Consider the following 21,079-nt stretch of genomic DNA (forward strand, 5'->3'; position numbering starts at 1 on the left):
TGAATTCTCCTCTCCTGTATGTTTCTATCTCTGTAACATGTAACGGTATAACATTATACTGAACCTGTAACAATAATGCCTGAACCACAACACCTATCAGTTGATCTGTATAGACATGAAAAGTGAAGGCATTTACAATGTATCAACCATAATGCTATACAGTATATGACCAGTATATGACTGATGTTAAAGGACAGCTGCTGAATGAATAATACAACACACATTATATTAAAACACATTCCAATCAGAATAATACATGTATCAGTTAATAGATCACATTTGATCAAATGCCACTATTGTTCCAGCAGGTGGAGCTACAATGTAACAACATACAGCATTGTGACTCACAGTTCTATATTAGAATTCCATGAGTTCCATTCTGATGGTTGTTATGGTGATCAGGTGATCTCAGCCTCACTCTTCTTCAACACGATCACCTGTTCAACACAGAAGTAGTTCATCAGTGTGGCCATGTATTTACTTATCCAATACAGAACCACTTATAAATGTAAATCATATCAGATGTTTTACTAGTCAATTCTGTGCTACTCAGAATTCTATCAAATTAGTTCCAATGAGGCTCCTGCTTATGTCCAGTTCTCCCTTATCAATACCAGGGTTATTTACCATTTTATCAATACCACGGCAATTTACTCCTTATCAATGCCAGGGCTTTTTACCATTTATTAAACCAGGACTATTTACTATTTATCAATAACAGGGCTATTAACTATTTATCAATAATTTATTAATAACAGGGCTATTAACTATTTATCAATACCTGGTCTATTTAATTCTTATCAATACCAGGACAATTTACTCCTTATCAACACTCCTTATCAACATCTGGGCTATTTACTCCTTATGTCCAGCTCCCCCATATCAAAACTTGGACTTTTTCCTCATTATCAATACCTTGGCTATTTAATCCTTATCAACACCTGGGCTATTTAGTCCTCATCAATACCTGGGCTATTTAGTCCTCATCAATACCTGGGCTTTTAGTCCTCATCAATACCTGGGCTTTTTACTGCTTATCAATACCTGGGCTTTTTACTACTTAACAATACCTGGGATATTTACTCCTTATCAATACCAGTGCTAGTTACTCCTTGTCAATACCAGGGCTAGTTACTCCTTATCAATACCTGGGTTATTTAATCCTTATAAATACACGGGATAATAACTCCTTATCAATACCTTGGCTATTCATCAATACCTGTGATATTTACTCCTTGTCAATACCAAGGCTATTTACTTCTAAATGCAGGTAGCCTAGTGGTTAGAGTGTTGGACTAGAAACTGCAAGGTTGCAATATTAAATCCCCAAGCTGACAAGGTAAAAATCTGTCGTTCTGCCCTGAAAAAGACACTTAACTTCACTAGGGTAGGGGGCAGCATTTAGAATTTTGGATTCTCGGGCCCAGAAGATATGATATGCATATAACTGGTAGATTTGGATAGAAAACACTCTAAAGTTTCCAAAACTGTTAACTTCTCTAGGTTATCAGTGTAGCCTTGTCTGGCAGAGAAACAGTTTATTCAGCCTCACTCCCTTTTTAAAAACATAGCTGATATGAATTACTTGCTTAGCTTAACTTCTCTAGGGTAGGGGGCAGCATTTTCACGTTTGGATGAAAAACATACCCAAATTCAACTGCCAGTTACTCATCCCCAGGAGTTAAGATAATCATATTATTAGTAGATTTGGATAGAAAACACTGAAGTTTCTAAAACTGTTTGAATCATGTCTGTGAGCAGGCGAAACCCAGAGGACAAACCATTCAGATCTTTTTTGTTTTTGAGGTCACTGTCTTGTCAATGCCTTTTCATTGGGAAACCAGATTTCTAAGCAACTTGCTTGCAGTTCCTATGGCTTCCACTGGATGTCAACAGTCGTGAGAAATAGGTTGAGGTTATTCCTTTGTGTAATGAAGAAATACGGCCATCTTGAAGTCGAGGCACTCCTGGTGTCCTAGACATGCGCTTCAATCTAACAGAAGGCATGCTACATATATTTTTTATCCTGTATTGAACACATATCATCCAGTCTTCAATTTTATCGATTATTAACGTTAAAAAATACCTAAAGTTGTATTACATAAGTAGTTTGACATTTTTTGGCAAAGTTTAAAGGTAACCTTTGATATATTTTGTCGTCATGTTTGAGCAAGTTGCAACCAGTGTTTTTCTGGATCAAACGCAAATAATCTCATTTTGACGGAATTATTGAACAAAAGGAAAGGAAAGGACCATTTGTGATGTTTATGGGACATATTGACATATTACTAATAATGGAACACTGGTCACTAATAATGGAACACTGGTCACTAATAATGGAACACTGGTCTGATGTTTATGGGACATATTGGACATATTACTAATAATGGAACACTGGTCACTAATAATGGAACACTGGTCACTAATAATGGAACACTGGTCTGATGTTTATGGGACATATTGGAACACTGGTCATATTACTAATAATGGAACACTGGTCTGATGTTTATGGGACATATTGGACATATTACTAATAATGGAACACTGGTCACTAATAATGGAACACTGGTCTGGACATATTCATATTACTAATAATGGAACACTGGTCACTAATAATGGAACACTGGTCTGATGTTTATGGGACATATGGAACATATTGGAACACTATGTTAATGGGAACACTGGTCACTAATAATGGAACATGGAACACTGGTCACTAATAATGGAACACTGGTCTGATGTTTATGGGACATATTGGACATATTACTAATAATGGAACACTGGTCACTAATAATGGAACACTGGTCACTAATAATGGAACACTGGTCACTAATAATGGAACACTGGTCTGATGTTTATGGGACATATTGGACATATTACTAATAATGGAACACTGGTCACATAATGGAACACTGGTCACTAATAATGGAACACTGGTCTGATGTTTGGTCACTAATAATGGAACACTGGTCACTAATAATGGAACACTGGTCACTAATAATGGAACACTGGTCACTAATAATGGAACACTGGTCACTAATAATGGAACACTGGTCACTAATAATGGAACACTGGTCACTAATAATGGAACACTGGTCACTAATAATGGAACACTGGTCACTAATAATGGAACACTGGTCACTAATAATGGAACACTGGTCACAATAATGGAACACTGGTCACTAATAATGGAACACTGGTCACTAATAATGGAACACTGGTCACTAATAATGGAACACTGGTCACTAATAATGGAACACTGGTCACTGGTCACTAATAATGGAACACTGGTCACTAATAATGGAACACTGGTCACTAATAATGGAACACTGGTCACTAATAATGGAACACTGGTCACTAATAATGGAACACTGGTCACTAATAATGGTATGTTTATGGTAACCAACACATCACTGTATATCAACACTAGACACTCTACCATGCTGCTGTTAGATTGGTAACCAACACATCACTGTATATCAACACTAGACACTCTACCATGCTGCTGTTAGATTGGTAACCAACACATCACTGTATATCAACACTAGACACTCTACCATGCTGCTGTTAGATTGGTATTGGAGTGCCAACAGGAGAAGCTCGTCAAAGGTAAGGCATGAATTATATTTTTAGTCTGCGTTTTGTGTCACTCCTGCAGGGTTGAAATGTTTTCTCTCTTTTGTTTACAATGGTGCTATGCTCAGATAATTGTAAGCTTTTCCTGAAAAGTCCATTTGAATTCTGACATGTGTAGCTTTAATTTGATATCTTTCATGTGTGATGTAACCTTTTGTAACTAGGGGGCAGTATTTTCATTTTTGGATAAAAAAACGTTCCCGTTTTAAATGGGATATTTTGTCACGACAAGATGCTGCTCGACTATTAATAACCTTTTACGACTAGGGGGTGATATTTTAATTTTTGGATGAAAAACGTTCCCGTTTTAAACAAGATATTTTGTCATAAAAAGATGCTCAACTATGCATATAATTGACAGCTTTGGATAGAAAACACTCTGACATTTCCAAAAGTGCAAAGGTATTGTCTGTGAAACCCAGATAAAAATCCAACCAGTAAGTGCCCCGTATTTTGAAAGCCCTGCATGCCAATGACTCCTTATATGGCTGTGAATGGGCTACGAATGAGCTTACGCTTTCTACGGATTTCCCAAGGTGTCTACAGCATTGTGACGTCTTTTTACGCATTTATGTTGAAGAATAGCCGTAAGGGACCATATTGAGCAAGTGGTCACATGATGGCTCCCGCAGAAAATCTTGCTTAAAGTACTGAGGTAGCCATTATTCCAATCGCTGCTAATGAGAGACCAATTGTCCCGACGGATATATTATCGAATAGTGAAACCACCTTGAGGATGAATTCTAAACAACGTTTGCCATGTTTCTGTCGATGTTATGGAGCTAATTTGGAGAAAAAATGGCGTTGTAGTGCATTTTCCGGTCGATTTCTCAGCCAAACGTGAAGAACAAACGGGAGCTATTTCGCCTACAAAAATAATATTTTTGGAAAAAAGGAACATTTGCTATCTAACTGAGGGTCTCCTGAGTGAAAACATCAGAAATTCTTCAAATTAAATGATTTAATTTGATTGCTTTTCTTACTTTCGTGAAAATGTTGCCTGATGCTAGCAGAGCCTAGCATAGCATTATGCCATGATAAACTTACACAAATGCTTGTCTAGCGTTGGCTGCAAAGCATATTTTGAAAATCTTAGATGACAGTGTGATTAACAAAAGGCTAAGCTGTGTCTCAATATATTTCATATGTGATTTTCATGAATAGGAAAATTTTCTAGGGATATTTATGTCCGCTGCGTTATGCTAATTCGTTTGAGGCGATGATTACGCTCCCGGATCCGGGATTGCTAGTCACAAGAAGTTTTAAATTCACACAGTACACCGGATAAGACAGAAGAAGTACTCCAGATATAACAAACTGACCCTAGCCCCCCGACACAAACTACAGCAGCATAAATACTGGAGGCTGAGACAGGAGGGGTCAGGAGACACTGTGGCCCCATCCGATGAGACCTCCGGACGGGGCCGAACAGAAAGGATATAACTAATGCTAATTAGTTTGAGGTTATGATTACGCTCCCGCATGCAGGGCGGGTGGTATCAAGAAGTTAATGAAACTATTCACTATTTGATTTTATAGTAATTTTCATAGTCATTCATTTTAATGTGGCGCTATGCATTTTCTCAGGCTTTTTGCCAAGTTATTCAGTAGCGTCTAGCCTAAACTCAGATTTTTTCATATAAATATGAACTTTACCGAACATAAAATACATGTATTGTGTAACATGAAGTCCTATGAGTGTCATCTGATGAAGATTATCAAAGGTTAGTGATTCATTTTATCTATTTTTCTGCTTTTTGTTAATGCTCTCTTTAGCTGGAAACATGGCTGTCTTTTTCTGTGACTTGGCTCATACCTAACATAGTCGTTTGGTGTGCTTTCATCGTAGAACCTTTTTGAAATCGGACACTTTGGCTGGATTTACAACAAGTCTTTAAAATGGTGTAAAATACTTGTATGTTTGAGGAATGTAAATTATGGGATCTCTGTTGTTTTGAATATGGCGCCCTGTAGTATCACTGGCTGTTGATGAGGTGGGACGCTAACCCTAGAGAGGTTAAATTAGTGTAAAACCTGAGAAAAATCCATTCAGGAAGTAGTTTTTTGGGGGGTTTTGTAGTTTTCTATTCAATGCCTGTAACGGCGTTCTTCGTTTGTTGAAGGAGAGTCGGACCGAAATGCAGCGTGGTGGTTACTCATGTCTTTAATGAAAAAAGTGACGATACATGAAATAACTTATAAATACAAAACAACAAACGGAACGTGAAACCTAACTACAGCCTATCTGGTGAAACTACACAGAGACAGGAACAATCACCCACGAAATACAAAGTGAAACTCAGGCTACCTAAATACGGTTCCCAATCAGAGGCAACAAGAAACACCTGACTCTGATCGAGAACCGCCTCAGGCAGCCCAAACCTAACTAGACACACCCCTAATCATAGCAGTCCCAATCCTATAAAACCCCAATGTGAAACACAACACGTAAACCCATGTCACACCCTGGCCTGACCAAAATATATAACGAAAACACAAAACACTAAGACCAAGGCGTGACAATGCCATTACTGTATCCATTGACTTAGGACTCCATTTGCAGTTCCTATGCCTTCCACTAGATGTCAACAGTCTTTATAAATTGTTTTAGTCTTATATTCTGAAAAATGAGGGATTAAGAGCAGTCGGAATGACTGGACCCAAAAGTGTCACTGAGCTTTTTCATTCGCGACAGAGAGATAGCCTTTCTTGTTTACCTTTTAAATTGACGACGTTATTGTCCGGTTGAAATATTAGCGATTATTTAGGCTAAAAACAACCTGAGGATTGAATATAAACATCATTTGACATGTTTCTATGAACTTTACGGATACAATTTAGATTTTTTTATCTTCCTGTTTTGACTGTGTTTGAGCATGTCGATTACTGTAGAAAACGCGCAAACAAAACAGAGGTTTTTCGATATAAAGAGACTTTATCGACCAAAAGGAACATTTATTGAGTAAATTAATGTCTGCTGAGTGCAACCATATGAATATCATTAAAGGTAAGGTGTTCATTTAATCTCTATTTCTGGCTTGTGTAACTGTTCTACTTGCCTGGTTACTGTTTGTAATGAATTGTCTAGTGGGCTGGTATGCTTTTGTTCTCAAATAATCGTAAGGTACAGTTCCTAGGCCGTCATTGAAAATAAGAATTTGTTCTTAAACTGACTTGTTAAATAAAGGTAAATTTGTTTTATTCATAGTGACATATTTTGTTAGTTGACTCTAATCCATCCTACTGTCTACTTCTACTAAGAAGTAACATAATATAGTACACACTGATCAGAATACCATATTGTCGTAGTTGACTCTAATTCAACCTACTTTCTCCTTCTACAAGAAGGTAACATAATATAGTACACACTGTGTTCAGAAAACCATATTGTGCCCCTGCAGCTGTTGTGTTGTAAGGTAGAGGTTTCCCCTAAACATACAGTTATCAACACTTTACAACATGGTTCAATCAGAGATACAGTTATCAACACTTTACAACATGGTTCAATCAGAGATACAGTTATCAACACATTACAACATGGTTCAATCAGAGATACAGTTATCAACACTTTACAACATGGTTCAATCAGAGATACAGTTATCAACACTTTACAACATGGTTCAATCAGAGCTACTGCAGTATTGTCAGTCATTGTGATATAATACTTCTGATATACAACAGGTATTTTATTGGAATGAGGTGATCCTGTATAAACTGAGGATCTCACCTTGAGTCCTGCTCCTGCAGCCTTTCACCAGCAGTATGATGGTCACCAGCAGGTAGGGAGACCCCACCAGTAGACTACACAGCAGCCTGGGTAGAGACATGGACAACACTGGGACTGCTGGAGATGGAATGGGAGTTGGAACTGCAGTTGAAGAAAGAATCTGACCTGGAGATGGGAATGGAATACACACTGTTGGAGAAAAAAGGAGAGAGAGATGAAAGAAAATACACAGTATATTTTCATGTTATTCTGTTTATAATGTTCAGTATATTTTCATGTTATTCTGTTCATACCTCCTCCCCCCCAAGGCCCGTTCTGTACCTCCTACCCCCCCAAGGCCCGTTCTGTACCCCCCCCCCCCCAAGGCCCATTCTGTACCTCCTCCCCCTTCCCAAGGCCCTTTCTGTACCTCCTCCTCCCCCCCAAGGCCCGTTCTGTACCTCCCCCCCCCAAGGCCCTTTCTGTACCTCCCCCAAGGCCCATTCTGTACCTCCTCCCCCTTCCCAAGGCCCGTTCTGTACCTCCTCCCCCAAGGCCCATTCTGTACCTCCTCCCCCAAGGCCCATTCTGTACCTCCTCCGCACCAAGGCCCGTTCTGTACCTCCTACCCCCAAGGCCCGTTCTGTACCTCCTCCCCACAAGGCCCGTTCTGTACCTCCTCCCCCAAGGCCCGTTCTGTACCTCCTCCCCCAAGGCCCGTTCTGTACCTCCCCCTGCCCAAGGCCCGTTCTGTACCTCCTCCCCCCAAGGCCCGTTCTGTACCTCCTCCCCCAAGGCCCGTTCTGTACCTCCTCCCCCAGGCCCGTTCTGTACCTCCTCCCCCAAGGCCCGTTCTGTACCTCCTCCCCCAAGGCCCGTTCTGTACCTCCTCCCCCAAAGGCCCGTTCTGTACCTCCCCCTCCCCCAAGGCCCGTTCTGTACCTCCTCCCCCAAGGCCCGTTCTGTACCTCCTCCCCCAAGGCCCGTTCTGTACCTCCCCCTGCCCAAGGCCCGTTCTGTACCTCCTCCTCCCCCCCCAAGGCCCGTTCTGTACCTCCTCCCCCAAGGCCCGTTCTGTACCTCCTCCCCCCAGGCCCGTTCTGTACCTCCTCCCCCAAGGCCCTTTCTGTACTTCCTCCCCCAAGGCCCGTTCTGTACCTCCCCCCCCAAGGCCCTTTCTGTACCTCCCCCCCCAAGGCCCATTCTGTACCTCCTCCCCCTTCCCAAGGCCCGTTCTGTACCTCCTCCCCCAAGGCCCATTCTGTACCTCCTCCCCACCAAGGCCCGTTCTGTACCTCCTACCCCCCAAGGCCCGTTCTGTACCTCCTCCCCCAAGGCCCGTTCTGTACCTCCCCCTCCCCCCCCAAGGCCCGTTCTGTACCTCCTCCCCCAAGGCCCGTTCTGTACCTCCCCCTGCCCAAGGCCCGTTCTGTACCTCCTCCCCCCCAAGGCCCGTTCTGTACCTCCTCCCCCCAAGGCCCGTTCTGTACCTCCTCCCCCCAAGGCCCGTTCTGTACCTCCCCCTGCCCAAGGCCCGTTCTGTACCTCCTCCCCCAAGGCCCGTTCTGTACCTCTGCCCCCCAAGGCCCGTTCTGTACCTCCTCCCCCTGCCCAAGGCCCATTCTGTACCTCTTCCCCCAAGGCCCGTACAGTAGCTCCTCCCCCAAGGCCCGTTCTGTACCTCCTCCCCCAAGGCCCGTTCTGTACCTCCCCCCAAGGCCCGTTCTGTACCTCCTCCCCCCAGGCCCGTTCTGTACCTCCTCCCCCCCAAGGCCCGTTCTGTACCTCCTCCCCCCAAGGCCCGTTCTGTACCTCCTCCCCCAAAGGCCCGTTCTGTACCTCCTCCCCTCCAGGCCCGTTCTGTACCTCCTCCCCTCCAGGCCCGTTCTCTTCCTCCTCCCTCCCCAAGGCCCGTTCTGTACCTCCTCCCCCAAGGCCCGTTCTGTACCTCTCCCCCCCCAAGGCCCGTTCTGTACCTCCTTCCCCCCAAGGCCCATTCTGTACCTCCTCCCCCTGCCCAAGGCCCGTTCTGTACCTCCTCCCCCTGCCCAAGGCCCGTTCTGTACCTCCTCCCCCCAAGGCCCGTTCTGTACCTCTGCCCCCTCCCCCAAGGCCCGTTCTGTACCTCCTCCCCCCCAAGGCCCTTTCTGTACCCCCCCCAAGGCCCATTCTGTACCTCCTCCCCCTTCCCAAGGCCCGTTCTGTACCTCCTCCCCCAAGGCCCGTTCTGTACCTCCTCCCCCTGCCCAAGGCCCGTTCTGTACCTCCTCCCCCAAGGCCCATTCTGTACCTCCTCCCCACCAAGGCCCGTTCTGTACCTCCTACCCCCCCAAGGCCCGTTCTGTACCTCCTCCCCCAAGGCCCGTTCTGTACCTCCTCCCCCCCAAGGCCCGTTCTGTACCTCCTCCCCCAAGGCCCGTTCTGTTCCTCCCCCTGCCCAAGGCCCGTTCTGTACCTCCTTCCCCCAAGGCCCATTCTGTACCTCTGCCCCCCCAAGGCCCGTTCTGTACCTCCTCCCCCTGCCCAAGGCCCGTTCTGTACCTCTTCCCCCCAAGGCCCGTACAGTAGCTCCTCCCCCAAGGCCCGTTCTGTACCTCCTCCCCCCCAGGCCCGTTCTGTACCTCCTCCCCCCCAATGAGCCGAGTCTGTCCTTTGGCCTGGAATTTCATTCAGAGCCTGTTACACATTATTAGTTTCTTCTTACTGTCATTCTATATTTAATTTATCTTTGTTACATAGTTTAGTTTCTTCTTCTTTTTGTTTAGTTTAGTTTCCTGATTTCTCAATTTACTGTCTGTTTTCCAGTCTGCTGTGTTGGTAGACTTATCTGCTATTCCCTCTGCCTCATCCCTCTCAGCCATACAGTTTTTCAGTTCATAATCTATCTGTGGGGATTTGGAAGTTCTAACAGTTAGTTTCATGATGATCAGTAACCAGAAGAAGCAGTTTCAGTTGCTTCAAGTGCAGCGTCCGGATGTTCCTCACACATCAGACCAACAAATATTTCTCACATCTTCGACATGACATTCATTGCAAAAGGTCTTGTATGATCGTTTATACACAATTTTAGGTCCAGTCTTTGGAACATTGGTTTTCAAGATATGGCTATTATATTATGATGTGTGGATATAGATTTAGAGCAGATTTCTGTAGTAAATATCTGATCAATACAGGTGGATGATTTAGTTCCTGTTCTGTATGTAAATGACTGATAACTTTAACTAGAATCTAGGCACTGGTTACTTGCAGCTTCTTATTGAGTGGGGAGCTTGTCTACAACCAGTCAATATTTAGGTCACCTAGAAAATATCTCTCTTTGTTGATCACATATCTTTTCCAACATTTCACACATATAGTCTAAATACGGACTTTTATCAAATGGTGGTCTATAGAAACTTCCTACAAGGCTTTAAGTAGATGAACCTGTAGCCATATTACTTCCACATCATCTGACATGAGATCCTCTCTCAGCCTAACAGGAATATGACTCTGGACATACATGGCAACACCTCCTCCAATATAATTTATATCTTTCCTGTATATTCTATAACCATGTATAGAGAATGTTGTAGTCCTCCATTAGAATGTATATCTTTCCTGTATATTCTATAACCATGTATAGAGAATGTTGTAGTCCTTCTTCAGTTCCTCAGATTGCTGAAAGCGAATGTTGTTAAATCCAACGTGAGTGACAATGGTGCCAATATTCGAATAGTTGTCTAGAACTGTGGGTAGAAGGGAGTAGATGTCTTGGATACGGGCGCCTGGGTGGCAGTGGACCTTGGTGAGGCTGCAGGCAGTCCAATATCTCTCACTATCAAGCTGCCCAAGAAGATGGTGGTGGTGATGGAATCCGATGGGGAAGGAAGAGGGGGTACAGAACGGGCCTGCCTTGGGTAGGGGGGAGGAGGTGGGCTTCGACTCATACCTGTCTGACTCACCGCACATGTACCAGTAGCAGCGGATGGTGTCGGAATCCTCGAGGAGACCTTGTTTCCTTTAGTCAGCGACCGACTGAGCCCCTGGACGGCAGCTGACTGTTGGTGATCAGGATCAGAGTGTGTCCGTCTCCAGTAAGCTGTGTAATATCTGGATCTGATCGTCCAGGATATATGACCAGACTGCCTTCCACCCAACCTCCTTTGCCTTGCCAGTGTCCAGTCTACCACTGGCTGCGAAGTTGAGCTTGTCCAGTGACTTGGAGCAGGTCAGTACCGCCCGAATCATCAACCCCTTGGCTGTAGGAGGCCTTCTGAACTGAAATGATGTGTTCCTGGTCTGCGTCAAAGTGCTTAGAAAGCACATCTTGCCTCCCGGGCGGTGCAGTGGTCTAAGGCACTGCATTGCAGAGCTAGCTGTGCCACCAGAGATTCTGGGTTTGAGCCCAGGCTTTTTCTCAGCCGGCCGAAACCGGGAGGCCCATGGGGTGGTGCACAATTGGCTCAGCGTCGTCCGGGTTAGGGAGGGTTTGGCCGGCACTAGCGTGCACTAGCATGCACTAGCGACTCCTGTGGTGGGCCAGTTGCAACAGATTGGTGCGGCTGGTTTCCGGGTTGGATGTGCATTGTGTCAAGAAGCATTACGGCTTGGTTGGGTTGTGTTTCGGAGGACACGAGGTGTGCTTAAGCCAGTACATGTCCAGGCCGTCTGAAGTTTGCGAGAGAGCATTTGGATGATCCAGAAGAAGATTGGGAGAATGTCATATGGTCAGATGAAACCAAAATATAACTTTTTGGTAAAAACTAAAATCGTCGTGTTTGGAGGACAAAGAATGCTGAGTTGCATCCAAAGAACACCATACCTACTGTGAAGCATGTGGGTGGAAACATGATTTGGGGCTGTTTTTCTGCAAAGGGACCAGGACGACTGATCTGTGTAAAGAAAATAATGAATGGTGCCATGTATTGTGAGATTTTGAGTGAAAACCTCCTTCCATCAGCAAGGGCATTGAAGATGAAACGTGGCTGGGTCTTTCAGCATGACAATGATCCCAAACACACCGCCCGGGCAACAAAGGAGTGGCTTCGTAAGAAGCGTTTTAAGGTCCTGGAGTGGCCTAGCCAGTCTCCAGATCTCAACCCCATAGAAAATCTTTGGAGGGAGTTGAAAGTCCATGTTGCCCAGCAACAGCCCCAAAACATCACTGCTCTAGAGGAGATCTGCATGGAGGAATGGGCCAAAATAGCAGCAACAGTGTGTCAAAACCTTGTGAAGACTTACAGAAAACATTTGACCTCTATCATTGCCAACAAAGGGTATATAACAAAGTATTGAGATAAACTTTTGTTATTGACCAAATACTTATTTTCCACCATAATTTGCAAATAAATTCATTAAAGTGTACCTATGATGAAAATTACAGGCCTCTCTCATCTTTTTAAGTGGGAGAACTTGCACAATTGGTGGCTGACTAAATACTTTTTTGCCCCACTGTATCTATAATTCCATGTGTATAACTTGTATTATCATCTACATTTATGATTGTCACGCCCTGACCTTAGTATTCTGTTTTCTTTATTATTTTGGTTTGGTCAGGGTGTGACAAGGGTGGTTTATGTGTTTTTTGTCTTGTCTAGGGGTTTTGTATGTTCATGGGGGTGTTTACTAGTCTAGGTGTTATGTATGTCTATGGTTGCCTAGATTGGTTCTCAATTAGAGGCAGCTGTTTATCGTTGTCTCTGATTGGTAACCATATAGTTGCCTGTGTCTGCACTATTATATTATAGCGTCACGTTCGTTTGAATTCTCCTCTCCTGTATGTTTTCTATCTCTGTAACATGTGACGGTATATAACATTATACTGAACCTGTAACAATAATGCCTGAACCACAACACCTATCAGTTGATCTGTATAGACATGAGAAGTGAAGGCATTTACAATGTATCAACCATAATGCTATACAGTATATGACCAGTATATGACTGATGTTAAAGGACAGCTGCTGAATGAATAATACAACACACATTATATTAAAACACATTCCAATCAGAATAATACATGTATCAGTTAATAGATCACATTTGATCAAATGCCACTATTGTTCCAGCAGGTGGAGCTACAATGTAACAACATACAGCATTGTGACTCACAGTTCTATATTAGAATTCCATGAGTTCCATTCTGATGGTTGTTATGGTGATCAGGTGATCTCAGCCTCACTCTTCTTCAACACGATCACCTGTTCAACACAGAAGTAGTTCATCAGTGTGGCCATGTATTTACTTATCCAATACAGAACCACTTATAAATGTAAATCATATCAGATGTTTTACTAGTCAATTCTGTGCTACTTAGAATTCTATCAAATTAGTTCCAATGAGGCTCCTGCTTATGTCCAGTTCTCCCTTATCAATACCAGGGTTATTTACCATTTTATCAATACCACGGCAATTTACTCCTTATCAATGCCAGGGCTTTTTACCATTTATTAAACCAGGACTATTTACTATTTATCAATAACAGGGCTATTAACTATTTATCAATAATTTATTAATAACAGGGCTATTAACTATTTATCAATACCTGGTCTATTTAATTCTTATCAATACCAGGACAATTTACTCCTTATCAACACTCCTTATCAACATCTGGGCTATTTACTCCTTATGTCCAGCTCCCCCATATCAAAACTTGGACTTTTTCCTCATTATCAATACCTTGGCTATTTAATCCTTATCAACACCTGGGCTATTTAGTCCTCATCAATACCTGGGCTATTTAGTCCTCATCAATACCTGGGCTTTTTAGTCCTCATCAATACCTGGGCTTTTTACTGCTTATCAATACCTGGGCTTTTTACTACTTAACAATACCTGGGATATTTACTCCTTATCAATACCAGTGCTAGTTACTCCTTGTCAATACCAGGGCTAGTTACTCCTTATCAATACCTGGGTTATTTAATCCTTATAAATACACGGGATAATAACTCCTTATCAATACCTTGGCTATTCATCAATACCTGTGATATTTACTCCTTGTCAATACCAAGGCTATTTACTTCTAAATGCAGGTAGCCTAGTGGTTAGAGTGTTGGACTAGAAACTGCAAGGTTGCAATATTAAATCCCCAAGCTGACAAGGTAAAAATCTGTCGTTCTGCCCTGAAAAAGACACTTAACTTCACTAGGGTAGGGGGCAGCATTTAGAATTTTGGATTCTCGGGCCCAGAAGATATGATATGCATATAACTGGTAGATTTGGATAGAAAACACTCTAAAGTTTCCAAAACTGTTAACTTCTCTAGGTTATCAGTGTAGCCTTGTCTGGCAGAGAAACAGTTTATTCAGCCTCACTCCCTTTTTAAAAACATAGCTGATATGAATTACTTGCTTAGCTTAACTTCTCTAGGGTAGGGGGCAGCATTTTCACGTTTGGATGAAAAACATACCCAAATTCAACTGCCAGTTACTCATCCCCAGGAGTTAAGATAATCATATTATTAGTAGATTTGGATAGAAAACACTGAAGTTTCTAAAACTGTTTGAATCATGTCTGTGAGCAGGCGAAACCCAGAGGACAAACCATTCAGATCTTTTTTGTTTTTGAGGTCACTGTCTTGTCAATGCCTTTTCATTGGGAAACCAGATTTCTAAGCAACTTGCTTGCAGTTCCTATGGCTTCCACTGGATGTCAACAGTCGTGAGAAATAGGTTGAGGTTATTCCTTTGTGTAATGAAGAAATACGGCCATCTTGAAGTCGAGGCACTCCTGGTGTCCTAGACATGCGCTTCAATCTAACAGAAGGCATGCTACATATATTTTTTATCCTGTATTGAACACATATCATCCAGTCTTCAATTTTATCGATTATTAACGTTAAAAAATACCTAAAGTTGTATTACATAAGTAGTTTGACATTTTTTGGCAAAGTTTAAAGGTAACCTTTGATATATTTTGTCGTCATGTTTGAGCAAGTTGCAACCAGTGTTTTTCTGGATCAAACGCAAATAATCTGACATTTTGGACGGAATTATTGAACAAAAGGAAAGGAAAGGACCATTTGTGATGTTTATGGGACATATTGGACATATTACTAATAATGGAACACTGGTCTGATGTTTATGGGACATATTGGACATATTACTAATAATGGAACACTGGTCACTAATAATGGAACACTGGTCTGATGTTTATGGGACATATTGGACATATTACTAATAATGGAACACTGGTCACTAATAATGGAACACTGGTCACTAATAATGGAACACTGGTCTGATGTTTATGGGACATATTGGACATATTACTAATAATGGAACACTGGTCACTAATAATGGAACACTGGTCTGATGTTTATGGGACACTGGTTGACATATTACTGGGAATAATGGAACACTGGTCACTAATAATGGAACACTGGTCACTAATAATGGAACACTGGTCACTAATAATGGAACACTGGTCTGATGTTTATGGGACATATTGGACATATTACTAATAATGGAACACTGGTCACTAATAATGGAACACTGGTCACTAATAATGGAACACTGGTCTGATGTTTATGGGACATATTGGACATATTACTAATAATGGAACACTGGTCACTAATAATGGAACACTGGTCACTAATAATGGAACACTGGTCACTAATAATGGAACACTGGTCACTAATAATGGAACACTGGTCACTAATAATGGAACACTGGTCACTAATAATGGAACACTGGTCACTAATAATGGAACACTGGTCACTAATAATGGAACACTGGTCACTAATAATGGAACACTGGTCACTAATAATGGAACACTGGTCACTAATAATGGAACACTGGTCACTAATAATGGAACACTGGTCACTAATAATGGAACACTGGTCACTAATAATGGAACACTGGTCACTAATAATGGAACACTGGTCACTAATAATGGAACACTGGTCACTAATAATGGTATGTTTATGGTAACCAACACATCACTGTATATCAACACTAGACACTCTACCATGCTGCTGTTAGATTGGTAACCAACACATCACTGTATATCAACACTAGACACTCTACCATGCTGCTGTTAGATTGGTAACCAACACATCACTGTATATCAACACTAGACACTACCATGCTGCTGTTAGATTGGTATTGGAGTGCCAACAGGAGAAGCTCGTCAAAGGTAAGGCATGAATTATATTTTTAGTCTGCGTTTTGTGTCACTCCTGCAGGGTTGAAATGTTTTCTCTCTTTTGTTTACAATGGTGCTATGCTCAGATAATTGTAAGCTTTTCCTGAAAAGTCCATTTGAATTCTGACATGTGTAGCTTTAATTTGATATCTTTCATGTGTGATGTAACCTTTTGTAACTAGGGGGCAGTATTTTCATTTTTGGATAAAAAAACGTTCCCGTTTTAAATGGGATATTTTGTCACGACAAGATGCTGCTCGACTATTAATAACCTTTTACGACTAGGGGGTGATATTTTAATTTTTGGATGAAAAACGTTCCCGTTTTAAACAAGATATTTTGTCATAAAAAGATGCTCAACTATGCATATAATTGACAGCTTTGGATAGAAAACACTCTGACATTTCCAAAAGTGCAAAGGTATTGTCTGTGAAACCCAGATAAAAATCCAACCAGTAAGTGCCCCGTATTTTGAAAGCCCTGCATGCCAATGACTCCTTATATGGCTGTGAATGGGCTACGAATGAGCTTACGCTTTCTACGGATTTCCCAAGGTGTCTACAGCATTGTGACGTCTTTTTACGCATTTATGTTGAAGAATAGCCGTAAGGGACCATATTGAGCAAGTGGTCACATGATGGCTCCCGCAGAAAATCTTGCTTAAAGTACTGAGGTAGCCATTATTCCAATCGCTGCTAATGAGAGACCAATTGTCCCGACGGATATATTATCGAATAGTGAAACCACCTTGAGGATGAATTCTAAACAACGTTTGCCATGTTTCTGTCGATGTTATGGAGCTAATTTGGAGAAAAAAATGCCGTTGTAGTGCATTTTCCGGTCGATTTCTCAGCCAAACGTGAAGAACAAACGGGAGCTATTTCGCCTACAAAAATAATATTTTTGGAAAAAAGGAACATTTGCTATCTAACTGAGGGTCTCCTGAGTGAAAACATCAGAAATTCTTCAAATTAAATGATTTAATTTGATTGCTTTTCTTACTTTCGTGAAAATGTTGCCTGATGCTAGCAGAGCCTAGCATAGCATTATGCCATGATAAACTTACACAAATGCTTGTCTAGCGTTGGCTGCAAAGCATATTTTGAAAATCTTAGATGACAGTGTGATTAACAAAAGGCTAAGCTGTGTCTCAATATATTTCATATGTGATTTTCATGAATAGGAAAATTTTCTAGGGATATTTATGTCCGCTGCGTTATGCTAATTCGTTTGAGGCGATGATTACGCTCCCGGATCCGGGATTGCTAGTCACAAGAAGTTTTAAATTCACACAGTACACCGGATAAGACAGAAGAAGTACTCCAGATATAACAAACTGACCCTAGCCCCCGACACAAACTACAGCAGCATAAATACTGGAGGCTGAGACAGGAGGGGTCAGGAGACACTGTGGCCCCATCCGATGAGACCTCCGGACGGGGCCGAACAGAAAGGATATAACTAATGCTAATTAGTTTGAGGTTATGATTACGCTCCCGCATGCAGGGCGGGTGGTATCAAGAAGTTAATGAAACTATTCACTATTTGATTTTATAGTAATTTTCATAGTCATTCATTTTAATGTGGCGCTATGCATTTTCTCAGGCTTTTTGCCAAGTTATTCAGTAGCGTCTAGCCTAAACTCAGATTTTTTCATATAAATATGAACTTTACCGAACATAAAATACATGTATTGTGTAACATGAAGTCCTATGAGTGTCATCTGATGAAGATTATCAAAGGTTAGTGATTCATTTTATCTATTTTTCTGCTTTTTGTTAATGCTCTCTTTAGCTGGAAACATGGCTGTCTTTTTCTGTGACTTGGCTCATACCTAACATAGTCGTTTGGTGTGCTTTCATCGTAGAACCTTTTTGAAATCGGACACTTTGGCTGGATTTACAACAAGTCTTTAAAATGGTGTAAAATACTTGTATGTTTGAGGAATGTAAATTATGGGATCTCTGTTGTTTTGAATATGGCGCCCTGTAGTATCACTGGCTGTTGATGAGGTGGGACGCTAACCCTAGAGAGGTTAAATTAGTGTAAAACCTGAGAAAAATCCATTCAGGAAGTAGTTTTTGGGGGTTTTGTAGTTTTCTATTCAATGCCTGTAACGGCGTTCTTCGTTTGTTGAAGGAGAGTCGGACCGAAATGCAGCGTGGTGGTTACTCATGTCTTTAATGAAAAAAGTGACGATACATGAAATAACTTATAAATACAAAACAACAAACGGAACGTGAAACCTAACTACAGCCTATCTGGTGAAACTACACAGAGACAGGAACAATCACCCACGAAATACAAAGTGAAACTCAGGCTACCTAAATACGGTTCCCAATCAGAGGCAACAAGAAACACCTGACTCTGATCGAGAACCGCCTCAGGCAGCCCAAACCTAACTAGACACACCCCTAATCATAGCAGTCCCAATCCTATAAAACCCCAATGTGAAACACAACACGTAAACCCATGTCACACCCTGGCCTGACCAAAATATATAACGAAAACACAAAACACTAAGACCAAGGCGTGACAATGCCATTACTGTATCCATTGACTTAGGACTCCATTTGCAGTTCCTATGCCTTCCACTAGATGTCAACAGTCTTTATAAATTGTTTTAGTCTTATATTCTGAAAAATGAGGGATTAAGAGCAGTCGGAATGACTGGACCCAAAAGTGTCTCTGAGCTTTTTCATTCGCGACAGAGAGATAGCCTTTCTTGTTTACCTTTTAAATTGACGACGTTATTGTCCGGTTGAAATATTAGCGATTATTTAGGCTAAAAACAACCTGAGGATTGAATATAAACATCATTTGACATGTTTCTATGAACTTTACGGATACAATTTAGATTTTTTTATCTTCCTGTTTTGACTGTGTTTGAGCATGTCGATTACTGTAGAAAACGCGCAAAACAAAACAGAGGTTTTTCGATATAAAGAGACTTTATCGACCAAAAGGAACATTTATTGAGTAAATTAATGTCTGCTGAGTGCAACCATATGAATATCATTAAAGGTAAGGTGTTCATTTAATCTCTATTTCTGGCTTGTGTAACTGTTCTACTTGCCTGGTTACTGTTTGTAATGAATTGTCTAGTGGGCTGGTATGCTTTTGTTCTCAAATAATCGTAAGGTACAGTTCCTAGGCCGTCATTGAAAATAAGAATTTGTTCTTAAACTGACTTGTTAAATAAAGGTAAATTTGTTTTATTCATAGTGACATATTTTGTTAGTTGACTCTAATCCATCCTACTGTCTACTTCTACTAAGAAGTAACATAATATAGTACACACTGATCAGAATACCATATTGTCGTAGTTGACTCTAATTCAACCTACTTTCTACTTCTACAAGAAGGTAACATAATATAGTACACACTGTGTTCAGAAAACCATATTGTGCCCCTGCAGCTGTTGTGTTGTAAGGTAGAGGTTTCCCCTAAACATACAGTTATCAACACTTTACAACATGGTTCAATCAGAGATACAGTTATCAACACTTTACAACATGGTTCAATCAGAGATACAGTTATCAACACATTACAACATGGTTCAATCAGAGATACAGTTATCAACACTTTACAACATGGTTCAATCAGAGATACAGTTATCAACACTTTACAACATGGTTCAATCAGAGATACAGTTATCAACACTTTACAACATGGTTCAATCAGAGATACAGTTATCAACACTTTACAACATGGTTCAATCAGAGATACAGTTATCAACACATTACAACATGGTTCAATCAGAGATACAGTTATCAACACTTTAAAAATGACTCAGTCAGAGCTACTGCAGTATTGTCAGTCATTGTGATATAATACTTCTGATATACAACAGGTATTTTATTGGAATGAGGTGATCCTGTATAAACTGAGGATCTCACCTTGAGTCCTGCTCCTGCAGCCTTTCACCAGCAGTATGATGGTCACCAGCAGGTAGGGAGACCCCACCAGTAGACTACACAGCAGCCTGGGTAGAGACATGGACAACACTGGGACTGCTGGAGATGGAATGGGAGTTGGAACTGCAGTTGAAGAAAGAATCTGACCTGGAGATGGGAATGGAATACACACTGTTGGAGAAAAAAGGAGAGAGAGATGAAAGAAAATACACAGTATATTTTCATGTTATTCTGTTTATAATGTTCAGTATATTTTCATGTTATTCTGTTCATAATGTAAATGTTCAGTATATTTTCATGTTATTCTGTTTATAATGTTCAGTATATTTTCATGTTATTCTGTTCATAATGTTCAGTATATTTTCATGTTATTCTGTTCATAATGTAAATGTTCAGTATATTTTCATGTTATTCTGTTTATAATGTTCAGTATATTTTCATGTTATTCTGTTCATAATGTTCAGTATATTTTCATGTTATTCTGTTCATAATGTTCAGTACATTTTCATGTTATTCTGTTCATAATGTTCAGTATTTTGTCAGGTTTACAGCAAATACAGTTTCAGACATGTTACTCCCACATCAGTACATTTTGAAGCATTAAGGCCTGAGGAAGTGTGTTATATGGCCAAGGGCTGTTCTTAGGATGACCTATCGCGGAGGATACAGCCTGGATACAGCCCTTACCCATGGTATA

The 21,079-nt window shown here is 41.3% G+C and overlaps 2 protein-coding genes across 3 annotated transcripts in view; both read right to left on the bottom strand.

Annotated features, from left to right (window-relative positions):
- The window catches only part of LOC112239600 (putative selection and upkeep of intraepithelial T-cells protein 1 homolog), a 19,321-nt gene extending 11,743 nt beyond the window's left edge, over positions 1–7,578 (bottom strand). For both annotated transcript variants that reach the window (XM_042327975.1, XM_042327974.1), the window contains exon 1: positions 7,364–7,578. In XM_042327975.1, the coding sequence (XP_042183909.1) occupies positions 7,364–7,463 (100 nt within the window). In that variant the 5' untranslated portion in view covers positions 7,464–7,578. The remainder of the gene's footprint in view (positions 1–7,363) is intronic.
- Positions 7,579–13,086: 5,508 nt separating this feature from the next.
- Positions 13,087–21,079, bottom strand: part of LOC121847363 (low affinity immunoglobulin gamma Fc region receptor II-like) — a 43,314-nt gene continuing 35,321 nt past the window's right edge. The window contains exons 5-6 of the mRNA XM_042327977.1: positions 20,365–20,553; positions 13,087–13,521 (exon numbers count right to left, since the gene is read on the bottom strand). Coding sequence (XP_042183911.1) covers positions 13,499–13,521; positions 20,365–20,553 — 212 coding nt within the window. The 3' untranslated portion in view covers positions 13,087–13,498. The remainder of the gene's footprint in view (positions 13,522–20,364; positions 20,554–21,079) is intronic.

The sequence above is a fragment of the Oncorhynchus tshawytscha genome, linkage group LG10 (assembly GCF_018296145.1).
Source record: "Oncorhynchus tshawytscha isolate Ot180627B linkage group LG10, Otsh_v2.0, whole genome shotgun sequence".
In the NCBI taxonomy this organism is placed as follows: Eukaryota; Metazoa; Chordata; class Actinopteri; order Salmoniformes; family Salmonidae; genus Oncorhynchus; species Oncorhynchus tshawytscha.